This window comes from Epinephelus fuscoguttatus, linkage group LG15, assembly GCF_011397635.1.
Source record: "Epinephelus fuscoguttatus linkage group LG15, E.fuscoguttatus.final_Chr_v1".
Lineage (NCBI taxonomy): Eukaryota > Metazoa > Chordata > Actinopteri > Perciformes > Serranidae > Epinephelus > Epinephelus fuscoguttatus.
This window is the reverse complement of record NC_064766.1, coordinates 42,885,282-42,902,176: the sequence shown is the minus strand read 5'-3', so window position 1 is coordinate 42,902,176 and position 16,895 is coordinate 42,885,282. Positions and strand designations below refer to the sequence as shown.

General features: G+C 44.9%; 1 protein-coding gene across 1 annotated transcript in view; it reads left to right on the top strand.

Moving 5' to 3' along the window:
* LOC125902723 (cadherin-7-like) overlaps positions 1-16,895 on the top strand; it is a 61,081-nt gene that overhangs the window by 21,333 nt on the left and 22,853 nt on the right. Inside the window, exons 3-7 of the mRNA XM_049599273.1 lie at positions 9,305-9,424; positions 12,233-12,400; positions 12,521-12,708; positions 16,216-16,469; positions 16,545-16,681. Coding sequence (XP_049455230.1) covers positions 9,305-9,424; positions 12,233-12,400; positions 12,521-12,708; positions 16,216-16,469; positions 16,545-16,681 — 867 coding nt within the window. The remainder of the gene's footprint in view (positions 1-9,304; positions 9,425-12,232; positions 12,401-12,520; positions 12,709-16,215; positions 16,470-16,544; positions 16,682-16,895) is intronic.

Genomic DNA, 16,895 nt, shown 5'->3' with positions numbered 1-16,895 from the left:
GCGGGGCCCCAGTATTGCTGACCACTCTGTCTGACACACAGCGCTGCAAGCGCACATACTCCAGTCAAGTAGTCTACAATCCAGGACACCAGGGGGGCATCCACCTGCATTGCTGTCAGCTTGTCACCCAGTAGAGCTGGACGTATGGTGTTGAACACACTAGAGAAGTCAAAAAACATGACCCTCACAGTGCTGGCCGGCTTATCCAAATGGGCGTAGACACAGTTGAGCAGGTAGATGATGGCGTCCTCAACTCCAAGTCAGGGCTGATAGGCTAACTGGAGAATAAGATTTAAACCAGCTCAGTGCAGAACCTTTTAGGCCAATTAAGTGATCCAGTCTCTGCAGTAGAATTTGATGGTCAATTGTGTCAAACGCTGCACTAAGATCTAATAAAACAAGTACAGAGACAAGTCCTTTGTCTGAAGCAATCAGAAGGTCATTTGTAATTTTAACTAGAGCTGTCTCAGTGCTATGATGCACTCTAAATCCTGACTGAAATTCCTCAAATAGATTGTTATCCTGGAGAAAATCACACAGCTGGTCTGCGACTACTTTCTCAAGGATCTTTGACATAAAGGGAAGATTAGATATTGGTCTATAGTTGGCTAACACCCAGGGCCGTCGCAACCGGACAGGCAAACAAGGCAATTGTCTAGGGCCCTGAGCTGGAAGGGGGCCCCCAGAGACAGCTGACATTAGTCCATATCAATGACAATATGATGGAACCCCAAGACACTGCAACAATGACAACACGTTGGAATTCTCCTTAATGGGGCCCCCTACTAGCTGCTGCTTGCGAGTGGCAGTGGAAGTAGGGTGATCAGACGTACACACAGCATTTCTGTCTCTTTTCACGCGTCACACAAATTGAGACCATATCCAGCGTGATTGGTTGCCACCCGCACTAGCATTATTGGAGTACTGTAGTATTATGGTACCACTACTCTGGGATAAGTTCAAAGTCCAATCGCAAGAGGGTGAGCGGGTGAGCAAGAGGATGAGTCATTCATCCACTTGCACAAGCAAAACAAATCATTCAGCACACTATGCAAGTACAGATTTCAACCAGCAGCAGAAACGAAAGGCGAATCCTGCCAGTTGTGGGTTGAACGGGGGTCACAGACGCCGAATTCCTGTCAAATACGCCGCAAGATAAGACTTACCGGCGACGGGGAAGTCCATCTCCAGGTCCAATAATTTCCTCTTTGTTGATTTCATGACTGCCCAGAAATACATGAACAGCCGAGCTGTGGTGGCACACAGGTGTGATGTGTCAGAGGAGAAATGAGCCGTTCACATTTCTCTCTTTTGTGACAGGTAACGGTCCACAAACCTCACCGCACTTTAGGGACTGTTCTTTACTTGTCAGGGGAGGAGGGTGGCTGGTTGATTTTTATTTCATTTATTTATTTTATTTTGATCCCCCCTATGTTAATCTCTTATTGATGCTAATTTTGAAGTATGAATAAGTCAGTAAGTAATTTATTCCATTGAAATATCATTGGTGTATTATAGAAAAGTGATTTATCTTTTTATAAATGACAAAAGGCACATCTGACTCATTTTATCTGTGGTATCCTGATACTACTCAGAACCATGATACTTGCACTGGTATCTGGGGGGGTGGGGCCTCCAAGGTGCCTCTTGCCTAGGGCTCCCAGAGTGGCTTGAAACAGCCCTGCTAACACCTCTGGATCCAGGGTGGGCTTTTTTAGGAGAGGTTTAATTACAGCTACCTTAAAAGGCTGTGGTACATAGCCTGTTAATAAGCATATATTGATCATATCTAATATATGGGTGTTAACTAAAGGTAAGACCTCCTTAAGTAGCCTAGTTGGGATGGGGTCTAAGAGACACGTTGATGATTTAGATGAAGAAATCACTGCAGTCAATTCTTGAAGAGAAATTGGGGAGAAGCAATCTAAATATATATTAGATTTTACAGCTGTGTTTGAGGTTAGATAGGTACTATCTGAGGACAGGAGGTCATGAATTTTGCCTCTAATAGTTAGAATTTTGTCATTAAAAAAGCTCATAAAATCATTACTGCTAAGGGCTAAGGGAATACAAGGCTCAATAGAGTTTTGACTCTCAGTCAGCCTGGCTACAGTGCTGAAAAGAAACCTGGGGTTGTTCTTATTGTCTTCTATTAGAGCTGAGTAATAGTTTGCTCTGGCATTGCGGAGGCCCCTCTTATAAGTTTTGAGACTGTCTGTCCAGATTAAACGAGATTCTTCCAGTTTGGTTAATCGCCAATTCCTTTCAAATTTTCGTGATATTTGTTTTAACTTACGGGTTTGAGAGTCATACCAAGGAACGAACTTTCTTTGCTTTGTTAACTTCTTTTTAAGAGGAACTACAGAGTCAAGTGTTGTTCGCAGCGAGCCTACGGTGCTATCGACAAGATGATCAATTCAGGAGAGGTTAAAGTCGGCACGGGAAACCTCCGTTACTGAGGGACTTGGTAATGAATTTAACGACGGAGTAATCTTTTCCTTAAATTTTGCGACAGCACTATCTGATAAACATCTAGTATAGTAACTGTTGCTGAGTGGCGTGTAATCGAGTAAAAAGAAATCAAAAGTAATCAGATAATGATCCGATAGCGAGGGATTCTGTGGAAAGACTGTTAGATTATCAATTTCAATTCCATACGTCAGAACTAGATCGAGGGTATGGTTAAAACAGTGAGTGGGTTCATGTACACCCTGACTGAAACCAATGGAGTCTAATAATGAGATAAACCCGGTAGCCAGGGAGTCATTATCAACGTCGACATGAATGTTAAAATCGCCTACAATAATAACTTTATCTGATTTAAGAACTAACCTGGATAAAAACTCTGAGAATTCAGAAACAAATTCAGAATACGGGCCAGGAGCACGGTACACTATAACAAATAAAAGTGGCTGCGAGGTTTTCCAGGTCGGATGTAAAAGACTAAGAACGAGGCTTTCAAATGAATTATAATCTAGTTTAGGTTTAGGGCTGATTAACAGACTAGAGTTAAAAATGGCTGCAACTCCCCCTCCTCGGCCGCTGCCTTGAGGAATGTGGGTATTATTATGACTGGGAGGAGTGGGCTCATTTAGACTAACATATTCATCTGGACACAGCCAGGTTTCAGTGAGAATGAGTAAATCAATATGATTATCTGATATTAATTCGTTTACTAACACTGCTTTAGACGATAGAGACCTGATATTTAACAGTCCACATTTAATTCTCCTGTTTTGTCTTTCTGTCACAGAAGAGGTTTTAATTTTTATGAGGTTGTTATGCACAACTCCTCTTTGTTTAATTTTAGATTTAAATAATTTAGGTGGTCGGGGGACAGACACCGTTTGTATAAAGCTATGAAAACTATGGCTGGGTAACTGAACTAGAAGCTCAGAGAGGCGTATAGGACTGCAACTCTGAGTCCTGGTCTCAACTCTGGGTTGTCAGGGATTTAAATTACTAATAAAGTTTGCCAGGTTCCTAGAAATGAGAGCAGCTCCATCCAAAGTGGGATGAATGCCGTCTCTCCTAATAAGACCAGGTTTTCCCCAGAAAGTTTGCCAATTATTAACGAAACCCACATCGTTTGCTGGACACCACCTGGACAGCCAGCGATTAAATGATGACATGCGGCTAATCATGTCATCACTGGTCAGATTTGGGAGGGGTCCAGAGAAAACTACGGAGTCCAACATCGTTTTTGCATATTCACACACCAAGGCAATATTAATTTTAGTGACCTCCGACTGGCATAACCGGGTGTCATTGCCACCGACGTGAATAATGATCTTACTGAATCTACATTTAGCTTTAGCCAGCAGCTTTAAATTTGATTCAGTGTCGCCCACTCTGGTCCCAGGGATACATTTGACATATGGCCGCTGGTGTTGCTAACTTCACGTTTCTCAGAATAGAGCTGCCAATAACCAGAGTTTTGTCCTCAGCGGGTGTGTCGCTGAGTGGGGAAAAGCGGTTGGAAACGTGCACAAGCTGGTGGTGAACCGTGGGCTTCGGCTTGGAGCTGCATTTCTCACGAACAGTTACCCAGCCTCCCGGCTGCACAGGTGTTACCAGAGGACCGCTATGCTATGTGGCTATCCTATGTGGCTATGAGGCTATGCTATGTGGCTCTGTACCAGCTACAGGGGGCTGGCTAACTACCGCAGCTACTGAATGGTTTCCCATGGTGCGGAGCCACGCTTCTAATTCACTAAGCCTCGCCTCCAACACAGCAAATAAGCTACACTTGTCACAGTTACCACTGTTGCTAAAGGAGGCAGAGGCATAACTGAACATTTGGCACACCAAGCAAGAAAGAGCAGAGGGAGAAGCCATTGCTAACTGTTAAGCTAATGTAGCTATCAAGGCTAGCAACGTGCAAACAACAGCTAAGAGATTAGCAAGAGAGTCGTTGCATAGAGGAGAGCTATAAGTGCTTAGACAGAACTAGTGTGAGTTAAGACTTGGAGTAGACGTTAAAGCGACTGAAGTGAGAAAGCAGAAAGCAGGCTGGTAGAGTTCACTAGAGCAGTACAGATGCCAATATGCTGACGTATTGCGGTAAGCGAGTTGTGTCATTTCCGGTGTTTCTGTGACAGCGTCTCTGTACTGCTCTGGTGAATTCCACTTGCCTGCTTTCTCACCTCAGTTGCTTTAACGTCTACTTCAAGTCATAACCCACACTGGTTCTGTTTAAGCACCTATAGCTCTCCTCCTTTCTACGACTTTCTCGCTAATCTCTTAGCTGTTGTTTGCACGCTCTTAGCCTTGTTAGCTACATTAGCTTAGCCATGACTTCTCCTTCTCCCTCTGCTCTTTCCTGCTCTTTCCTGTTACGGTCCGGGAGGCAGACACCGTCTCCACATTTAAGACTAGACTTAGGACTTTCCTCTTTGATAAAGCTTATAGTTAGGGCTGGCTCAGGCTTGTCCTGTACCAGCCCTTAGTTAGGCTGACTTAGGCCTAGTCTGCCAGAGGACCCCTCTATAATACACCGGGCCCCTTCTCTCCTTCTCTCTCTCTCTCTCTCGTATCCTATTACTGCATCTTGCTAACCCGGCCATTCTGGATGTCACTAACTCGGCTTCTTCTCCGGAGCCTTTGTGCTCCACTGTCTCTCAGATTAACTCATATCACAGCGGTGCCTGGACAGTGTGACGTGTGTGGTTGTGCTGCTGCCGTGGTCCCGCCAGATGCCTCCTGCTGCTGCTGCCATCATTAGTCATTAGTCATACTTCTTCTGTTATTATACACATATGATTATTGTCACACATGTATACTGCCAGGTATTAATACATACTTTCAACATATTGTACCGCAGTAACCAGAACTATAACTATAATATTATTACTTTCAATAATGTTGTTGTAAGATACTGTCATTACCTGCATCTCTCTCTCTCTCTCTCTCTCTCTGTGTCATATGGATTACTGTTAATTTATCATGTTGATCTGTTCTGTACGACATCTATTGCACGTCTGTCCGTCCTGGAAGAGGGATCCCTCCTCAGTTGCTCTTCCTGAGGTTTCTACCGTTTTTTTTTTCCCCGTTAAAGGGGTTTTTTTGGGGAGTTTTTCCTTATCCGCTGTGAGGGTCTTAAGGACAGAGGGATGTCGTATGCTGTAAAGCCCTGTGAGGCAAACTGTGATTTGTGATATTGGGCTTTATAAATAAAATTGATTGATTGATTGATACAGAGACGCTGTCACAGAAACACCGGAAATGACACAACTCGCTTACTGCAATATGTCAGCACGTCAGAGCCTCAGAAATGTTCAGAAATGGATTCTAAAAAATGGTTAAGAAAAAACTTTGACAGAAAAAAAGATCCAGCCTGAGAAAGACGCAGAGAAACTGTTATAGAACCATGTGATCCACCGTAGAACCGTGTCATCCACCATCGAACCATGCAATCTATTGTAGAACCATGTGATCCACTGTAGAACCATGTGATCCACCGTAGAATCATGTGATCCATCACGGAACCATGTGATCCACCGTAGGACCATGTGATCCACCACAGACCAATGTGATCAATTATAGAACCATGTGATCCACCGTAGAACCATGTGATCCACAGTAGGACCATGTGATCCACCAAAGAACCATGGAATCGACTATAGAACCACGTGATCCACCGTAGATCCATTTCAGCGACTCTGACACAAACTGTTCAGAAATGGACTCTAAAAATGTTTAAAAAAAACTCAACAGCAGAACCACGTGATCCACTGTAGAACACACGGTTCTGCGGTGGATCACATGGTTCAATGGTGGATCACATGGTTCTACGATAGATCACATGGTTCTACGGTGGATCACATGCTTCTACGACAGAGCACATAGTTCTACGATGGATCACACGGTTTTATGGTGGATCACATGGTTCTACGATAGATCGCATGGTTTGATGGTGCATGACACGGTTCTACGGTGGATTATGTGGTTCTATAACAGTTTCTCTGTGTCTTTCTCAGGCTGGATCTTGTTTTTTTTTAACCATTTTTTAGAATCCATTTCTGAACATTTCTGAGGCTCTGACGTGCTGACATATTGTCATCCACCATCGAGCCATGCGATCTATCGGAGAACCATGTGATCCAGCATAGAACTGTGTGATCCACCATAGAACCATGCGATCTATCGTAAAACCATTTGATCCACCATAGAACTGTGTGATCCATTGTACAACCATGTGATCCACCGTAGAATCATGTGATCCACCACGAAACAATGTGATCTGTCGTGGAAACCATGTGATCCACTATAGAACCATTTGATCCACCATGGAACAATGTGATCCACCGTAGAACCATGTGTTCCACCGTTGAACCATGTGATCTATCATAGAACCATGTGATCCACCATAGAATCATGTGATCCACCGTTGCACCATGTGATCTATCGTAGAACCATGTGATCCACCATAGAGCCATGTGCAACTGTACATCGCCGTGTCTCCTGATGACACAGGGCCAATTGATGCCCTTTTAAACTGCATTTTAGATATAAAGTCATGGATGGCAGTGAATGTCCTGCAGCTCAACCAGGACAAAACAGAGGTTTTAATTATTGGTCCTGAAGGCAAGAGAGAGAAACTTTTACCAAAACTACAAGATTTTAAACCTTCACAATGTGTAAAGAACCTGGGCGTCATTTTTGACTCTGAGCTCTGTTTTATTCCACACATCAAAAATGTAACAAAGACAGGTTTTTATCATCTTAAGAATATAGCCAGAGTCCGCCCGTTTCTCTCTCGGGCTAACACGGAGGTGCTGATGCATGCTTTTATCTCTTGTCGTTTAGACTATTGTAATGCCCTGCTCTCTGGTCTTCCCAAAAAGACCATCTCTAACCTGCAGCTACTCCAAAACTCAGCCGCACGAGTGCTGACGAGGACCAGAGGGTGGGAGCACATTATACCAGTTTTAAAATCGCTGCATTAGCTCCCCGTGTGATTCAGGATGGATTTTAAGGTTCTTTTATTCGTTTTTAAATGCCTTAACGGTCTTGGGCCTTCTTATTTATCTGACCTGCTTTTACCATATCAACCCTCGCGGACCCTGAGGTCCTCCGGCACCGGCCTTTTAACCATACCACAAGTTAGGACTAAAACACACGGGGAGGCGGCATTAATTATTATGGCCCCCGATTGTGGAACAGCCTGCCGGAGAACCTCAGAGCTGCAGAGACTGTTGATGTTTTTAAAAAGAGGCTCAAGACTCATCTTTTTAATCAGGCTTTTAACTGATCTCTTTATTTATCTATTTTAAATTCCTCTTATAACCGATTTATCCATCTATTATCTATTTTTTATTTATTTTTTATATTCTTACCCTTCCTCTTTTTACGTTCTTATCTCATTTAACCTTTATCTTTTGTTATTTTAGTTAGCCTATAGGTTTTAGTTTTGATGCATTTTATGTCTCTGTTTTAGATCATTCTTATCTAGCTACTAACTCAATTTTATGAGCTAAATAGCTTTTTGTTGGGTGGGAGGGTTGGGATTTCTCTTTTCTTTTTGTTTTCTGTTTGGATCTTTGTTGTTTTTAACCTCTGTGAGGCACTTTGTGTTACTGTTGTATGAAAAGTGCCATATAAATAAAGTTGATTTGATTTGATTTGATTTTATCCACCACTGAATCTTGTGATCTATCGTAAAACCATGTGATCTATCGTAGAACCATGTGATCCACCATAGGACCATGTGATCCACCATTGAACCATGTGATCTATTGTAGAACCATTTGATCCACCATTGAATCATGTGATCCACCGTTGAACCATGTGATCTATTGTAGAACCATGTGATCCACCATTGAATCATGTGATCCACCGTAGAACCATGTGATCCACCATTGAATTATGTGGTCCACCGTAGAACCATGTGGTCCACCGTAGAACCATGTGATCCACTGTAGAACCACGTGATCTATCGTAAAACTATGTGATCCACTGTAGAACCATGTGATCCACCATTGAATCATGTGATCCACCGTTGAACCATGTGATCTATTGTAGAACCATGTGATCCACCACTGAATCATGTGTTCCACTGTAGAAACCACGTGATCTATCGTAAAACTATGTGATCCACTGTAGAACCATGTGATGCACCATAGGACCATGTGATCCACCATTGAACCATGTGATCTATTGTAGAACCATTTGATCCACCATTGAATCATGTGATCCACCGTTGAACCATGTGATCTATTGTAGAACCATGTGATCCACCATTGAATCATGTGATCCACCGTAGAACCATGTGATCCACCATTGAATCATGTGATCCACCGTAGAACCATGTGATCCACCATTGAATTATGTGGTCCACCGTAGAACCATGTGGTCCACCGTAGAACCATGTGATCCACCACTGAATCATGTGTTCCACTGTAGAACCACGTGATCTATCGTAAAACTATGTGATCCACTGTAGAACCATGTGATCCACCATTGAATCATGTGATCCACCGTTGAACCATGTGATCTATTGTAGAACCATGTGATCCACCATTGAATCATGTGGTCCACCGTAGAACCATGTGATCCACCACTGAATCATGTGTTCCACTGTAGAAACCACGTGATCTATCGTAAAACTATGTGATCCACTGTAGAACCATGTGATGCACCAGAGCTCAAATCCAACAGAGACATGCTCTTATTGTGAAAATTGTATTTATATCTTAGGAAGTCAAACTGAGTGTTTACAGCTGAGGAAGAGGAGCAGCAGCTGATGAGAACACAAAAGGCCAGTGAGCGTGCTCCTGCATCATTCACATGTGTTTCTTTGCAGGTACATCAGTGGTGACAGTGGTGGCGACAGACGCTGATGATCCCACCTACGGAAACTCTGCCAAACTGGTTTACAGCATCCTGCAGGGTCAGCCATACTTCTCTGTGGAGCCAAAGACAGGTTACAACACATCTGAACACAACATCTGAACACAACGCCTGAACACACCTGAAAACAACACCTGAACACACCTGAAAACACCTGAACACAACATCTGAACACAACACCTGAACACACCTGAACACACCAGAACACACCAGAACACAACACCAGAACACACCTGAACACACCTGAAAACAATACCTGAACACACCTGAACACAACACCAGAACACACCTGAACACAACACCAGAACACACTTGAACACAACACCTGAACACAACACCAGAACACACCTGAACACACCTGAACACAACACCTGAACACACCAGAACACACCTGAACACACCTGAACATACCTGAACACAACACCTGAACACACCTGAACACACCAGAACACACCTGAACACAACACCTGAACATACCTGAACACAATACCTGAACACACCTGAACACATCACCAGAACACACCTGAACACAATACCTGAACACACCTCAGGCATAGTACAGGTCATGCTCTCATTGGGTGGTTGCTAACTGCTAACAGCTCCTGTTCTTCTTTGAGTCAGCCGCTAACTGCTAACAGCTGCTGTTCTTCTCTGAGTTAGCAGCTGACTGCTAACAGCTATGGTCCATGGTCTCGTGCTGACTGTCCTCTGCTGTGTCCTGAAAGGACAGACGTCTCTTTCCTTCATTCTGTGATCAGACCTTTAATTTTAATAACAAACCTTTAATAATGAAACTACACGATAACAAGCCACACCCCCCCACCCCCACCCTGGCCCAGCAGCATTAACCTATAAGTGAGTCTTAAACATGATGATGGTGAATTAACTGTAGATTGTGTGTGTGTGTGTGTGTGTGTGTGTGTGTGTGTGTGTGTGTGTGTGTGTGGATTATGTGATTATAAACAGCTCTCGTCAGTTACAGGTCACATGATGTTTCCCTGCTCACTTCCTGTTAACATCGACATTCAGTCTGACGTCTTTGAGTCGTTCTGACTTGTCTAACGGGACCAAAATCAAATAGGATGTTTTTCTGTTCTTGTTCAGTTAAAACCTTATTTATAAGGTTTTGTGTGAACGTGTCATCAGACAGAAACTTTATAAAAACTGACAGGTCAGTCTGATAGATGTTAAACACCTGTGTGTGGCGCTTGTGTCAGACGGACAGAGACAGAACAGGAGGTCGTTGACACTCATCAGAATGAAATGCTGTCACAGATCTGAATGTTCCATTTTAAACCATGTGTCACACATTTGTTCTAAAATCTGTGGATTACCATCTGAAATCCTCATCTGTCAGTTCAATGACTCTGGATGTGACAGATTAACATGGTCGTAGACGTGTAATACAGAGCGTGTCACAAACTGTCCAAGACCAGCCCAGGTTCAAATAAACAGAGAACGTTGTATGGAAAAAAACTACCGAACTGTGAACACCTGAAGGACTGTGATGTGAGAACATAAAACTTGTCTGAGAGTTTGTTTATAATACTGACAGGTAGGAGGGGACTGAAAATCTTCAGTCCATCATTAATATCAAACATACACGTCACAAGTGAACAGAGCTAACGTTAGCTCCACCTACAGGATGTGACCTCACCTCAGAGTCTGTCGGAGTGCTTGTGTTCGTCAGGAGCTGCAGCAGAACATCATCATGTAACGGCTGTGTTTAGGATTCTGTTACATGAAGTTTGTTCAGGTGTGTAGCTGTGTTTATTAAAGCTCAGTCTCACCTTTCCTGCAGGTGTGTAGCTGTGTTTATTAACGCTCAGTCTCACCTGTCCTGCAGGTGTGTAGCTGTGTTTATTAAAGCTCAGTCTCACCTGTCCTGCAGGTGTATAGCTGTGTTTATTAAAGCTCAGTCTCACCTGTCCTGCAGGTGTGTAGCTGTGTTTATTAAAGCTCAGTCTCACCTGTCCTGCAGGTGTGTCACTGTGTTTATTACAGCTCAGTCTCACCTGTCCTGCAGGTGTGTTACTTTGTTTATTACAGCTCAGTCTCACCTGTCCTGCAGGTGTGTAGCTGTGTTTATTACAGCTCAGTCTCACCTGTCCTGCAGGTGTGTTACTGTGTTTATTACAGCTCAGTCTCACCTGTCCTGCAGGTGTGTTACTGTGTTTATTACAGCTCAGTCTCACCTGTCCTACAGGTGTGTTGCTGTATTTATTGCAGCTCAGTCTCACCTGTCCTGCAGGTGTGTTACTGTGTTTATTAAAGCTCAGTCCAATCTGTCCTGCAGGTGTGTTACTGTGTTTATTACAGCTCAGTCTCACCTGTCCTGCAGGTGTGTTACTGTGTTTATTACAGCTCAGTCTCACCTGTCCTGCAGGTGTGTTACTGTGTTTATTACAGCTCAGTCTCACCTGTCCTGCAGGTGTGTTGCTGTATTTATTGCAGCTCAGTCTCACCTGTCCTGCAGGTGTGTAGCTGTGATTTTTAAAACTCAGTCTAACCTGTCCTGCAGGTGTGTTACTGTGTTTATTAAAGCTCAGTCTCACCTGTCCTGCAGGTGTGTTACTGTGTTTATTACAGCTCAGTCTCACCTGTCCTGCAGGTGTGTAGCTGTGTTTATTACAGCTCAGTCTCACCTGTCCTGCAGGTGTGTTACTGTGTTTATTACAGCTCAGTCTCACCTGTCCTGCAGGTGTGTTGCTGTATTTATTGCAGCTCAGTCTCACCTGTCCTGCAGGTGTGTTACTGTGTTTATTACAGCTCAGTCTCACCTGTCCTGCAGGTGTGTCACTGTGTTTATTACAGCTCAGTCTCACCTGTCCTGCAGGTGTGTAGCTGTGTTTATTAAAGCTCAGTCTCACCTGTCCTGCAGGTGTGGTGCGGACAGCTCTACCTGACATGGACCGAGAGGTGCGGGACCATTACCTGCTGATCGTTCAGGCCAAAGACATGATTGGTCAGATGGGTGGTTTGTCCGGAACTACCTCTGTCACAGTGAGGCTGACTGACGTCAATGACAACCCCCCTCGCTTTCCCCGCAGTAAGTCTGACTTTTGAACTGTAGATGTGACATCATCAAAGCACTGACGTGACATCTGAAGGTGTTTCAGGAACCTTTATGTACCTGTGTGCTTACCTGTGTGTGTGTCTGTCCCTTCAGAGAGTTACCAGTTCAGGGTTCCAGAATCGACACTGGTTTCAGCCGTAGTCGCTAAGATCAAAGCCCTGGATCTGGACATCGGTCCAAATGCTGAGATGGACTACAGAATCCTGGATGGAGATGGACTGGGAACCTTCAGGATGATCACTGATCCGAACACACAGGAGGGACTGATCACGCTGCAGAAGGTAATGGTTTCTTTCCAGAAACTTCTGTCAACTAGAGTTGGGCAGTATCCAAATTTTGTTAACGTTAAACCTTCCCCACATTTTCCCAGGACTAGTGTCCTTGCAGGTACTGGTTTCTTTGTGTGTGTACTGTGTCCTTGTAGCAGAGTTACCAGTTCAGGGTGTCCAGCAGGTACTGGTTTCTTTGTGGCAGGTACTGGTGTCCTGGACAGGTACTGATTTCTTTGTGGCAGGACTACAGTGTCCTGGATAGCAGGTCCTGGGAACCTTGTAGCAAGTTCTGGTTTCCACACAGCAGGTCCTGGTTTCCTTGTAGCAAGTTCTGGCTTCCTTGTAGCAGGTACTGGTGTCCTTGTAGCAGGTACTAGTGTCCTTGTAGCAGGTACTGGTTTCTTTGTGGCAGGTACTGGTGTCCTTGTAGCAGGTACTAGTGTCCTTGTAGCAGGTACTGGTTTCTTTGTGGCAGGTACTGGTGTCCTTGTAGCAGGTACTGATTTCCTTGTGGCAGGTACGGGTGTCCTTGTAGCAGGTCCTGGTTTCTTTGTGGCAGGTACTGGTGTCCTTGTAGCAGGTACTAGTGTCCTTGTAGCAGGTACTGGTTTCTTTGTGGCAGGTACTGGTGTCCTTGTAGCAGGTACTGATTTCTTTGTGGCAGGTACCGGTGTCCTTGTAGCAGGTCCTGGTTTCCTTGTAGCAAGTTCTGGTTTCCTTGTAGCAGGTACTGGTGTCCTTGTAGCAGGTACTGGTTTCTTTGTGGCAGGTACTGGTGTCCTTGTAGCAGGTACTGATTTCCTTGTGGCAGGTACGGGTGTCCTTGTAGCAGGTCCTGGTTTCTTTGTGGCAGGTACTGGTGTCCTTGTAGCAGGTCCTGGTTTCCCTGTAGCAGGTACTGGTTTCTTTGTGGCAGGTACTGGTGTCCTTGTAGCAGGTACTGATTTCCTTGTGGCAGGTACGGGTGTCCTTGTAGCAGGTCCTGGTTTCTTTGTGGCAGGTACTGGTGTCCTTGTAGCAGGTCCTGGTTTCCCTGTAGCAGGTCCTAGTTTCCTTGTAGCAGGTACTGGTTTCCTTGTAGCAGGTCCTAGTTTCCTTGTAGCAAGTTCTGGTTTCCTTGTAGCAGGTACTGATTTCCTTGTGGCATGTACGGGTGTCCATGTAGCAGGTACTGGTTTCCTTGTGGCATGTACGGGTGTCCTTGTAGCAGGTCCTGGTTTCCCTGTAGCAGGTACTGGTTTCCTTGAAACAGATACTGGTTTCCTTGTAGCAGGAACTGGTGTCCTTGTAGCGGGTCGTGGTTTCTTTGTAGCAGGTACTGGTTTCCTTGTACCTTGTAGCAGGTCGTGGTTTCCTTGTATCAGGTACTGGTTTCCTTGAAACTGGTCCTGGTTTCCTTGTTGATGGTCCTGATTTCTTTGTAGCAGGTACTGGTTTCCCTGTAGCAGGTCCTGGTTTCCTTGTAGCATGTCCTGGTTTCTTTGTATCGGGTACTGGTTTCCTTGAAACTGGTCCTGGTTTCCTTGTAGATGGTCCTGGTTTCATTGTAGCAGGTCCTAGTTTCCTTGTAGCAGGGATGGGTTTCCTTGAAACAGGTGCTGGTTTCCTTTGTGATGGTCCTGATTTCTTTGTAGCAGGTCCTAGTTTCCTTGTAGCAGGTACGGGTTTCCTTGAAACAGGTACTGGTTTCCTTGTTGATGGTCCCGATTTCTTTGTAGCAGGTCCTAGTTTCCTTGTAGCAAGTTCTGGTTTCCTTGTAGCAGGTACTGATTTCCTTGTGGCATGTACGGGTGTCCATGTAGCAGGTACTGGTTTCCTTGTGGCATGTACGGGTGTCCTTGTAGCAGGTCCTGGTTTCCCTGTAGCAGGTACTGGTTTCCTTGAAACAGATACTGGTTTCCTTGTAGCAGGAACTGGTGTCCTTGTAGCGGGTCGTGGTTTCTTTGTAGCAGGTACTGGTTTCCTTGTACCTTGTAGCAGGTCGTGGTTTCCTTGTATCAGGTACTGGTTTCCTTGAAACTGGTCCTGGTTTCCTTGTTGATGGTCCTGATTTCTTTGTAGCAGGTACTGGTTTCCCTGTAGCAGGTACTGTTTTCCTTGTAGCATGTCCTGGTTTCTTTGTATCAGGTACTGGTTTCCTTGAAACTGGTCCTGGTTTCCTTGTAGATGGTCCTGGTTTCATTGTAGCAGGTCCTAGTTTCCTTGTAGCAGGGATGGGTTTCCTTGAAACAGGTGCTGGTTTCCTTTGTGATGGTCCTGATTTCTTTGTAGCAGGTCCTAGTTTCCTTGTAGCAGGTACGGGTTTCCTTGAAACAGGTACTGGTTTCCTTGTTGATGGTCCCGATTTCTTTGTAGCAGGTCCTAGTTTCCTTGTAGCAGGTTCTGCTTTCCTTGAAACAAGTACTGGTTTCCTTGTTGATGGTCCTGATTTTTTTGTAGCAGGTCCTGATTTCCATTTCCTTGAAACATGTTCTGGTTTCCCTGTAGCAGGTGCTGGTTTCCTTACAGCAGGTACTGGTTTACTTGTAGCAGGTACTGGTTTCCTTGTAGCAGGTACTGGTGTCCTCGTAGCAGGTAGTGGTTTCCTTTTAGCAGGTACTGGTACATGTAGCAGGTTCTGGTTTTCTTGTAGCAGATCCTGTCTTCCTTGTAGCAGGTACTGGTTTCCTTGTAGCAGGTCGTGGTTTCCTTATAGCAGGTTCTAGTTTTTTTGTAGCAGATCCTGTCTTCCTTGTAGCAGGTACTGGTTTCCTTGGAGCAGGTACTGGTTTCCTTGTAGCAGGTCGTAGTTTCCTTATAGCAGGTTCTAGTTTTCTTGTAGCAGATCCTGTCTTCCTTGTAGCAGGTACTGGTTTCCTTGTAGCAGGTACTGGTTTCCTTGTAGCAGGTCGTGGTTTCCTTATAGCAGGTTCTGGTTTTCTTGTAGCAGATCCTGTCTTCCTTATAGCAGGTTCTGGTTTTCTTGTAGCAGATCCTGTCTTCCTTGTAGCAGGTACTGGTTTCCTTGAAACAGGTATTGGTTTCCATGTAGCAGGTACTGGTTTCCTTGTAACAGGTCCTGATTTGCTTGTCGCAGGTCCAGGACTCATTGCAGGCGGTGACCTGTTTCATTGAAGAACATTCCGAAGTTTGTCTTTGTTGTCGGTTCCTTCGTCCAGAACTTGAACGGACCTGAGTCCACCTTTGAGAACACGTGCAGCTCTGGATTGTCTGCTTCTCTGATCACTACATTAGCCCACGATGTGCTCCAGTGGCAGCCCCAGCGGAGCGTCTTCTTCTGTAGAACAGCTGTCAGAACGCTGGGTCTGAAGTTTAGATTCGCATCACTGATGCCTGGAAACACCAAAACGTTCTGCCCTCAGGTTCAGTCAGAGTTTTCAGGACAACGTTCCGTCTGTCCTGTTTAATCAGAGGCAGTTTCTCGTCATGACGATATAATGAAGTTATGACACTGACAAAATGAAACAGGAAGTACAAAAGTTTAATCTTCTGAGCACTCCCACCCCCTTCTTCCAGACTCTGGATTTTGAAACCAAGTCGAGCTTCACACTGCGAGTCGAGGCATGCAATCGTTATGTGGACACTCGTTTCCTGACCATGAGTCCATTCAGCGACGTGGTGACGGTTCGTCTGCTGGTGGAGAACCTGGATGAGCCTCCAGTCTTCTCCTCCTCCATCAGTCGGATGTTGATCTCTGAGGCAGCTCCAGTGGGAACTGATGTGGGATCAGTTTCAGCTCACGATCCCGATGCCAAGAGCAGCCCCATCAGGTATGACACATCAACACTGTCACAGACACAGAGTCAGTGGGAGTGCTGAGGTTTAATGTTTGAAACTGTCCGCAGGTACTCGATAGACTGGAAGTCAGACGTGGAGCATTACTTTGATGTTGACAGCAGTTCAGGTGTGATCACAACGGCCCGACCTCTGGACAGAGAGGTCATCGCTTTACACAACATCACCGTCCTCGCCATGGAGAGCCGTGAGTCATGTTTGGGGGAGGAGGGGGGGGGGTTATGTCAGCCCTAACCCTGCTGAAAATCCAGGAACTCTGTCCACTAGAACCAAAAACATCTGTTCCCAGTCTTTATGCTAAGCTAAGCTAACATGCTGCTGACTATACAGATGTGGGGACGGGATCAATGTGAACATGGAGAGGATTTTCCTGAATGATGAACCTTTAACATCCTCTTTGT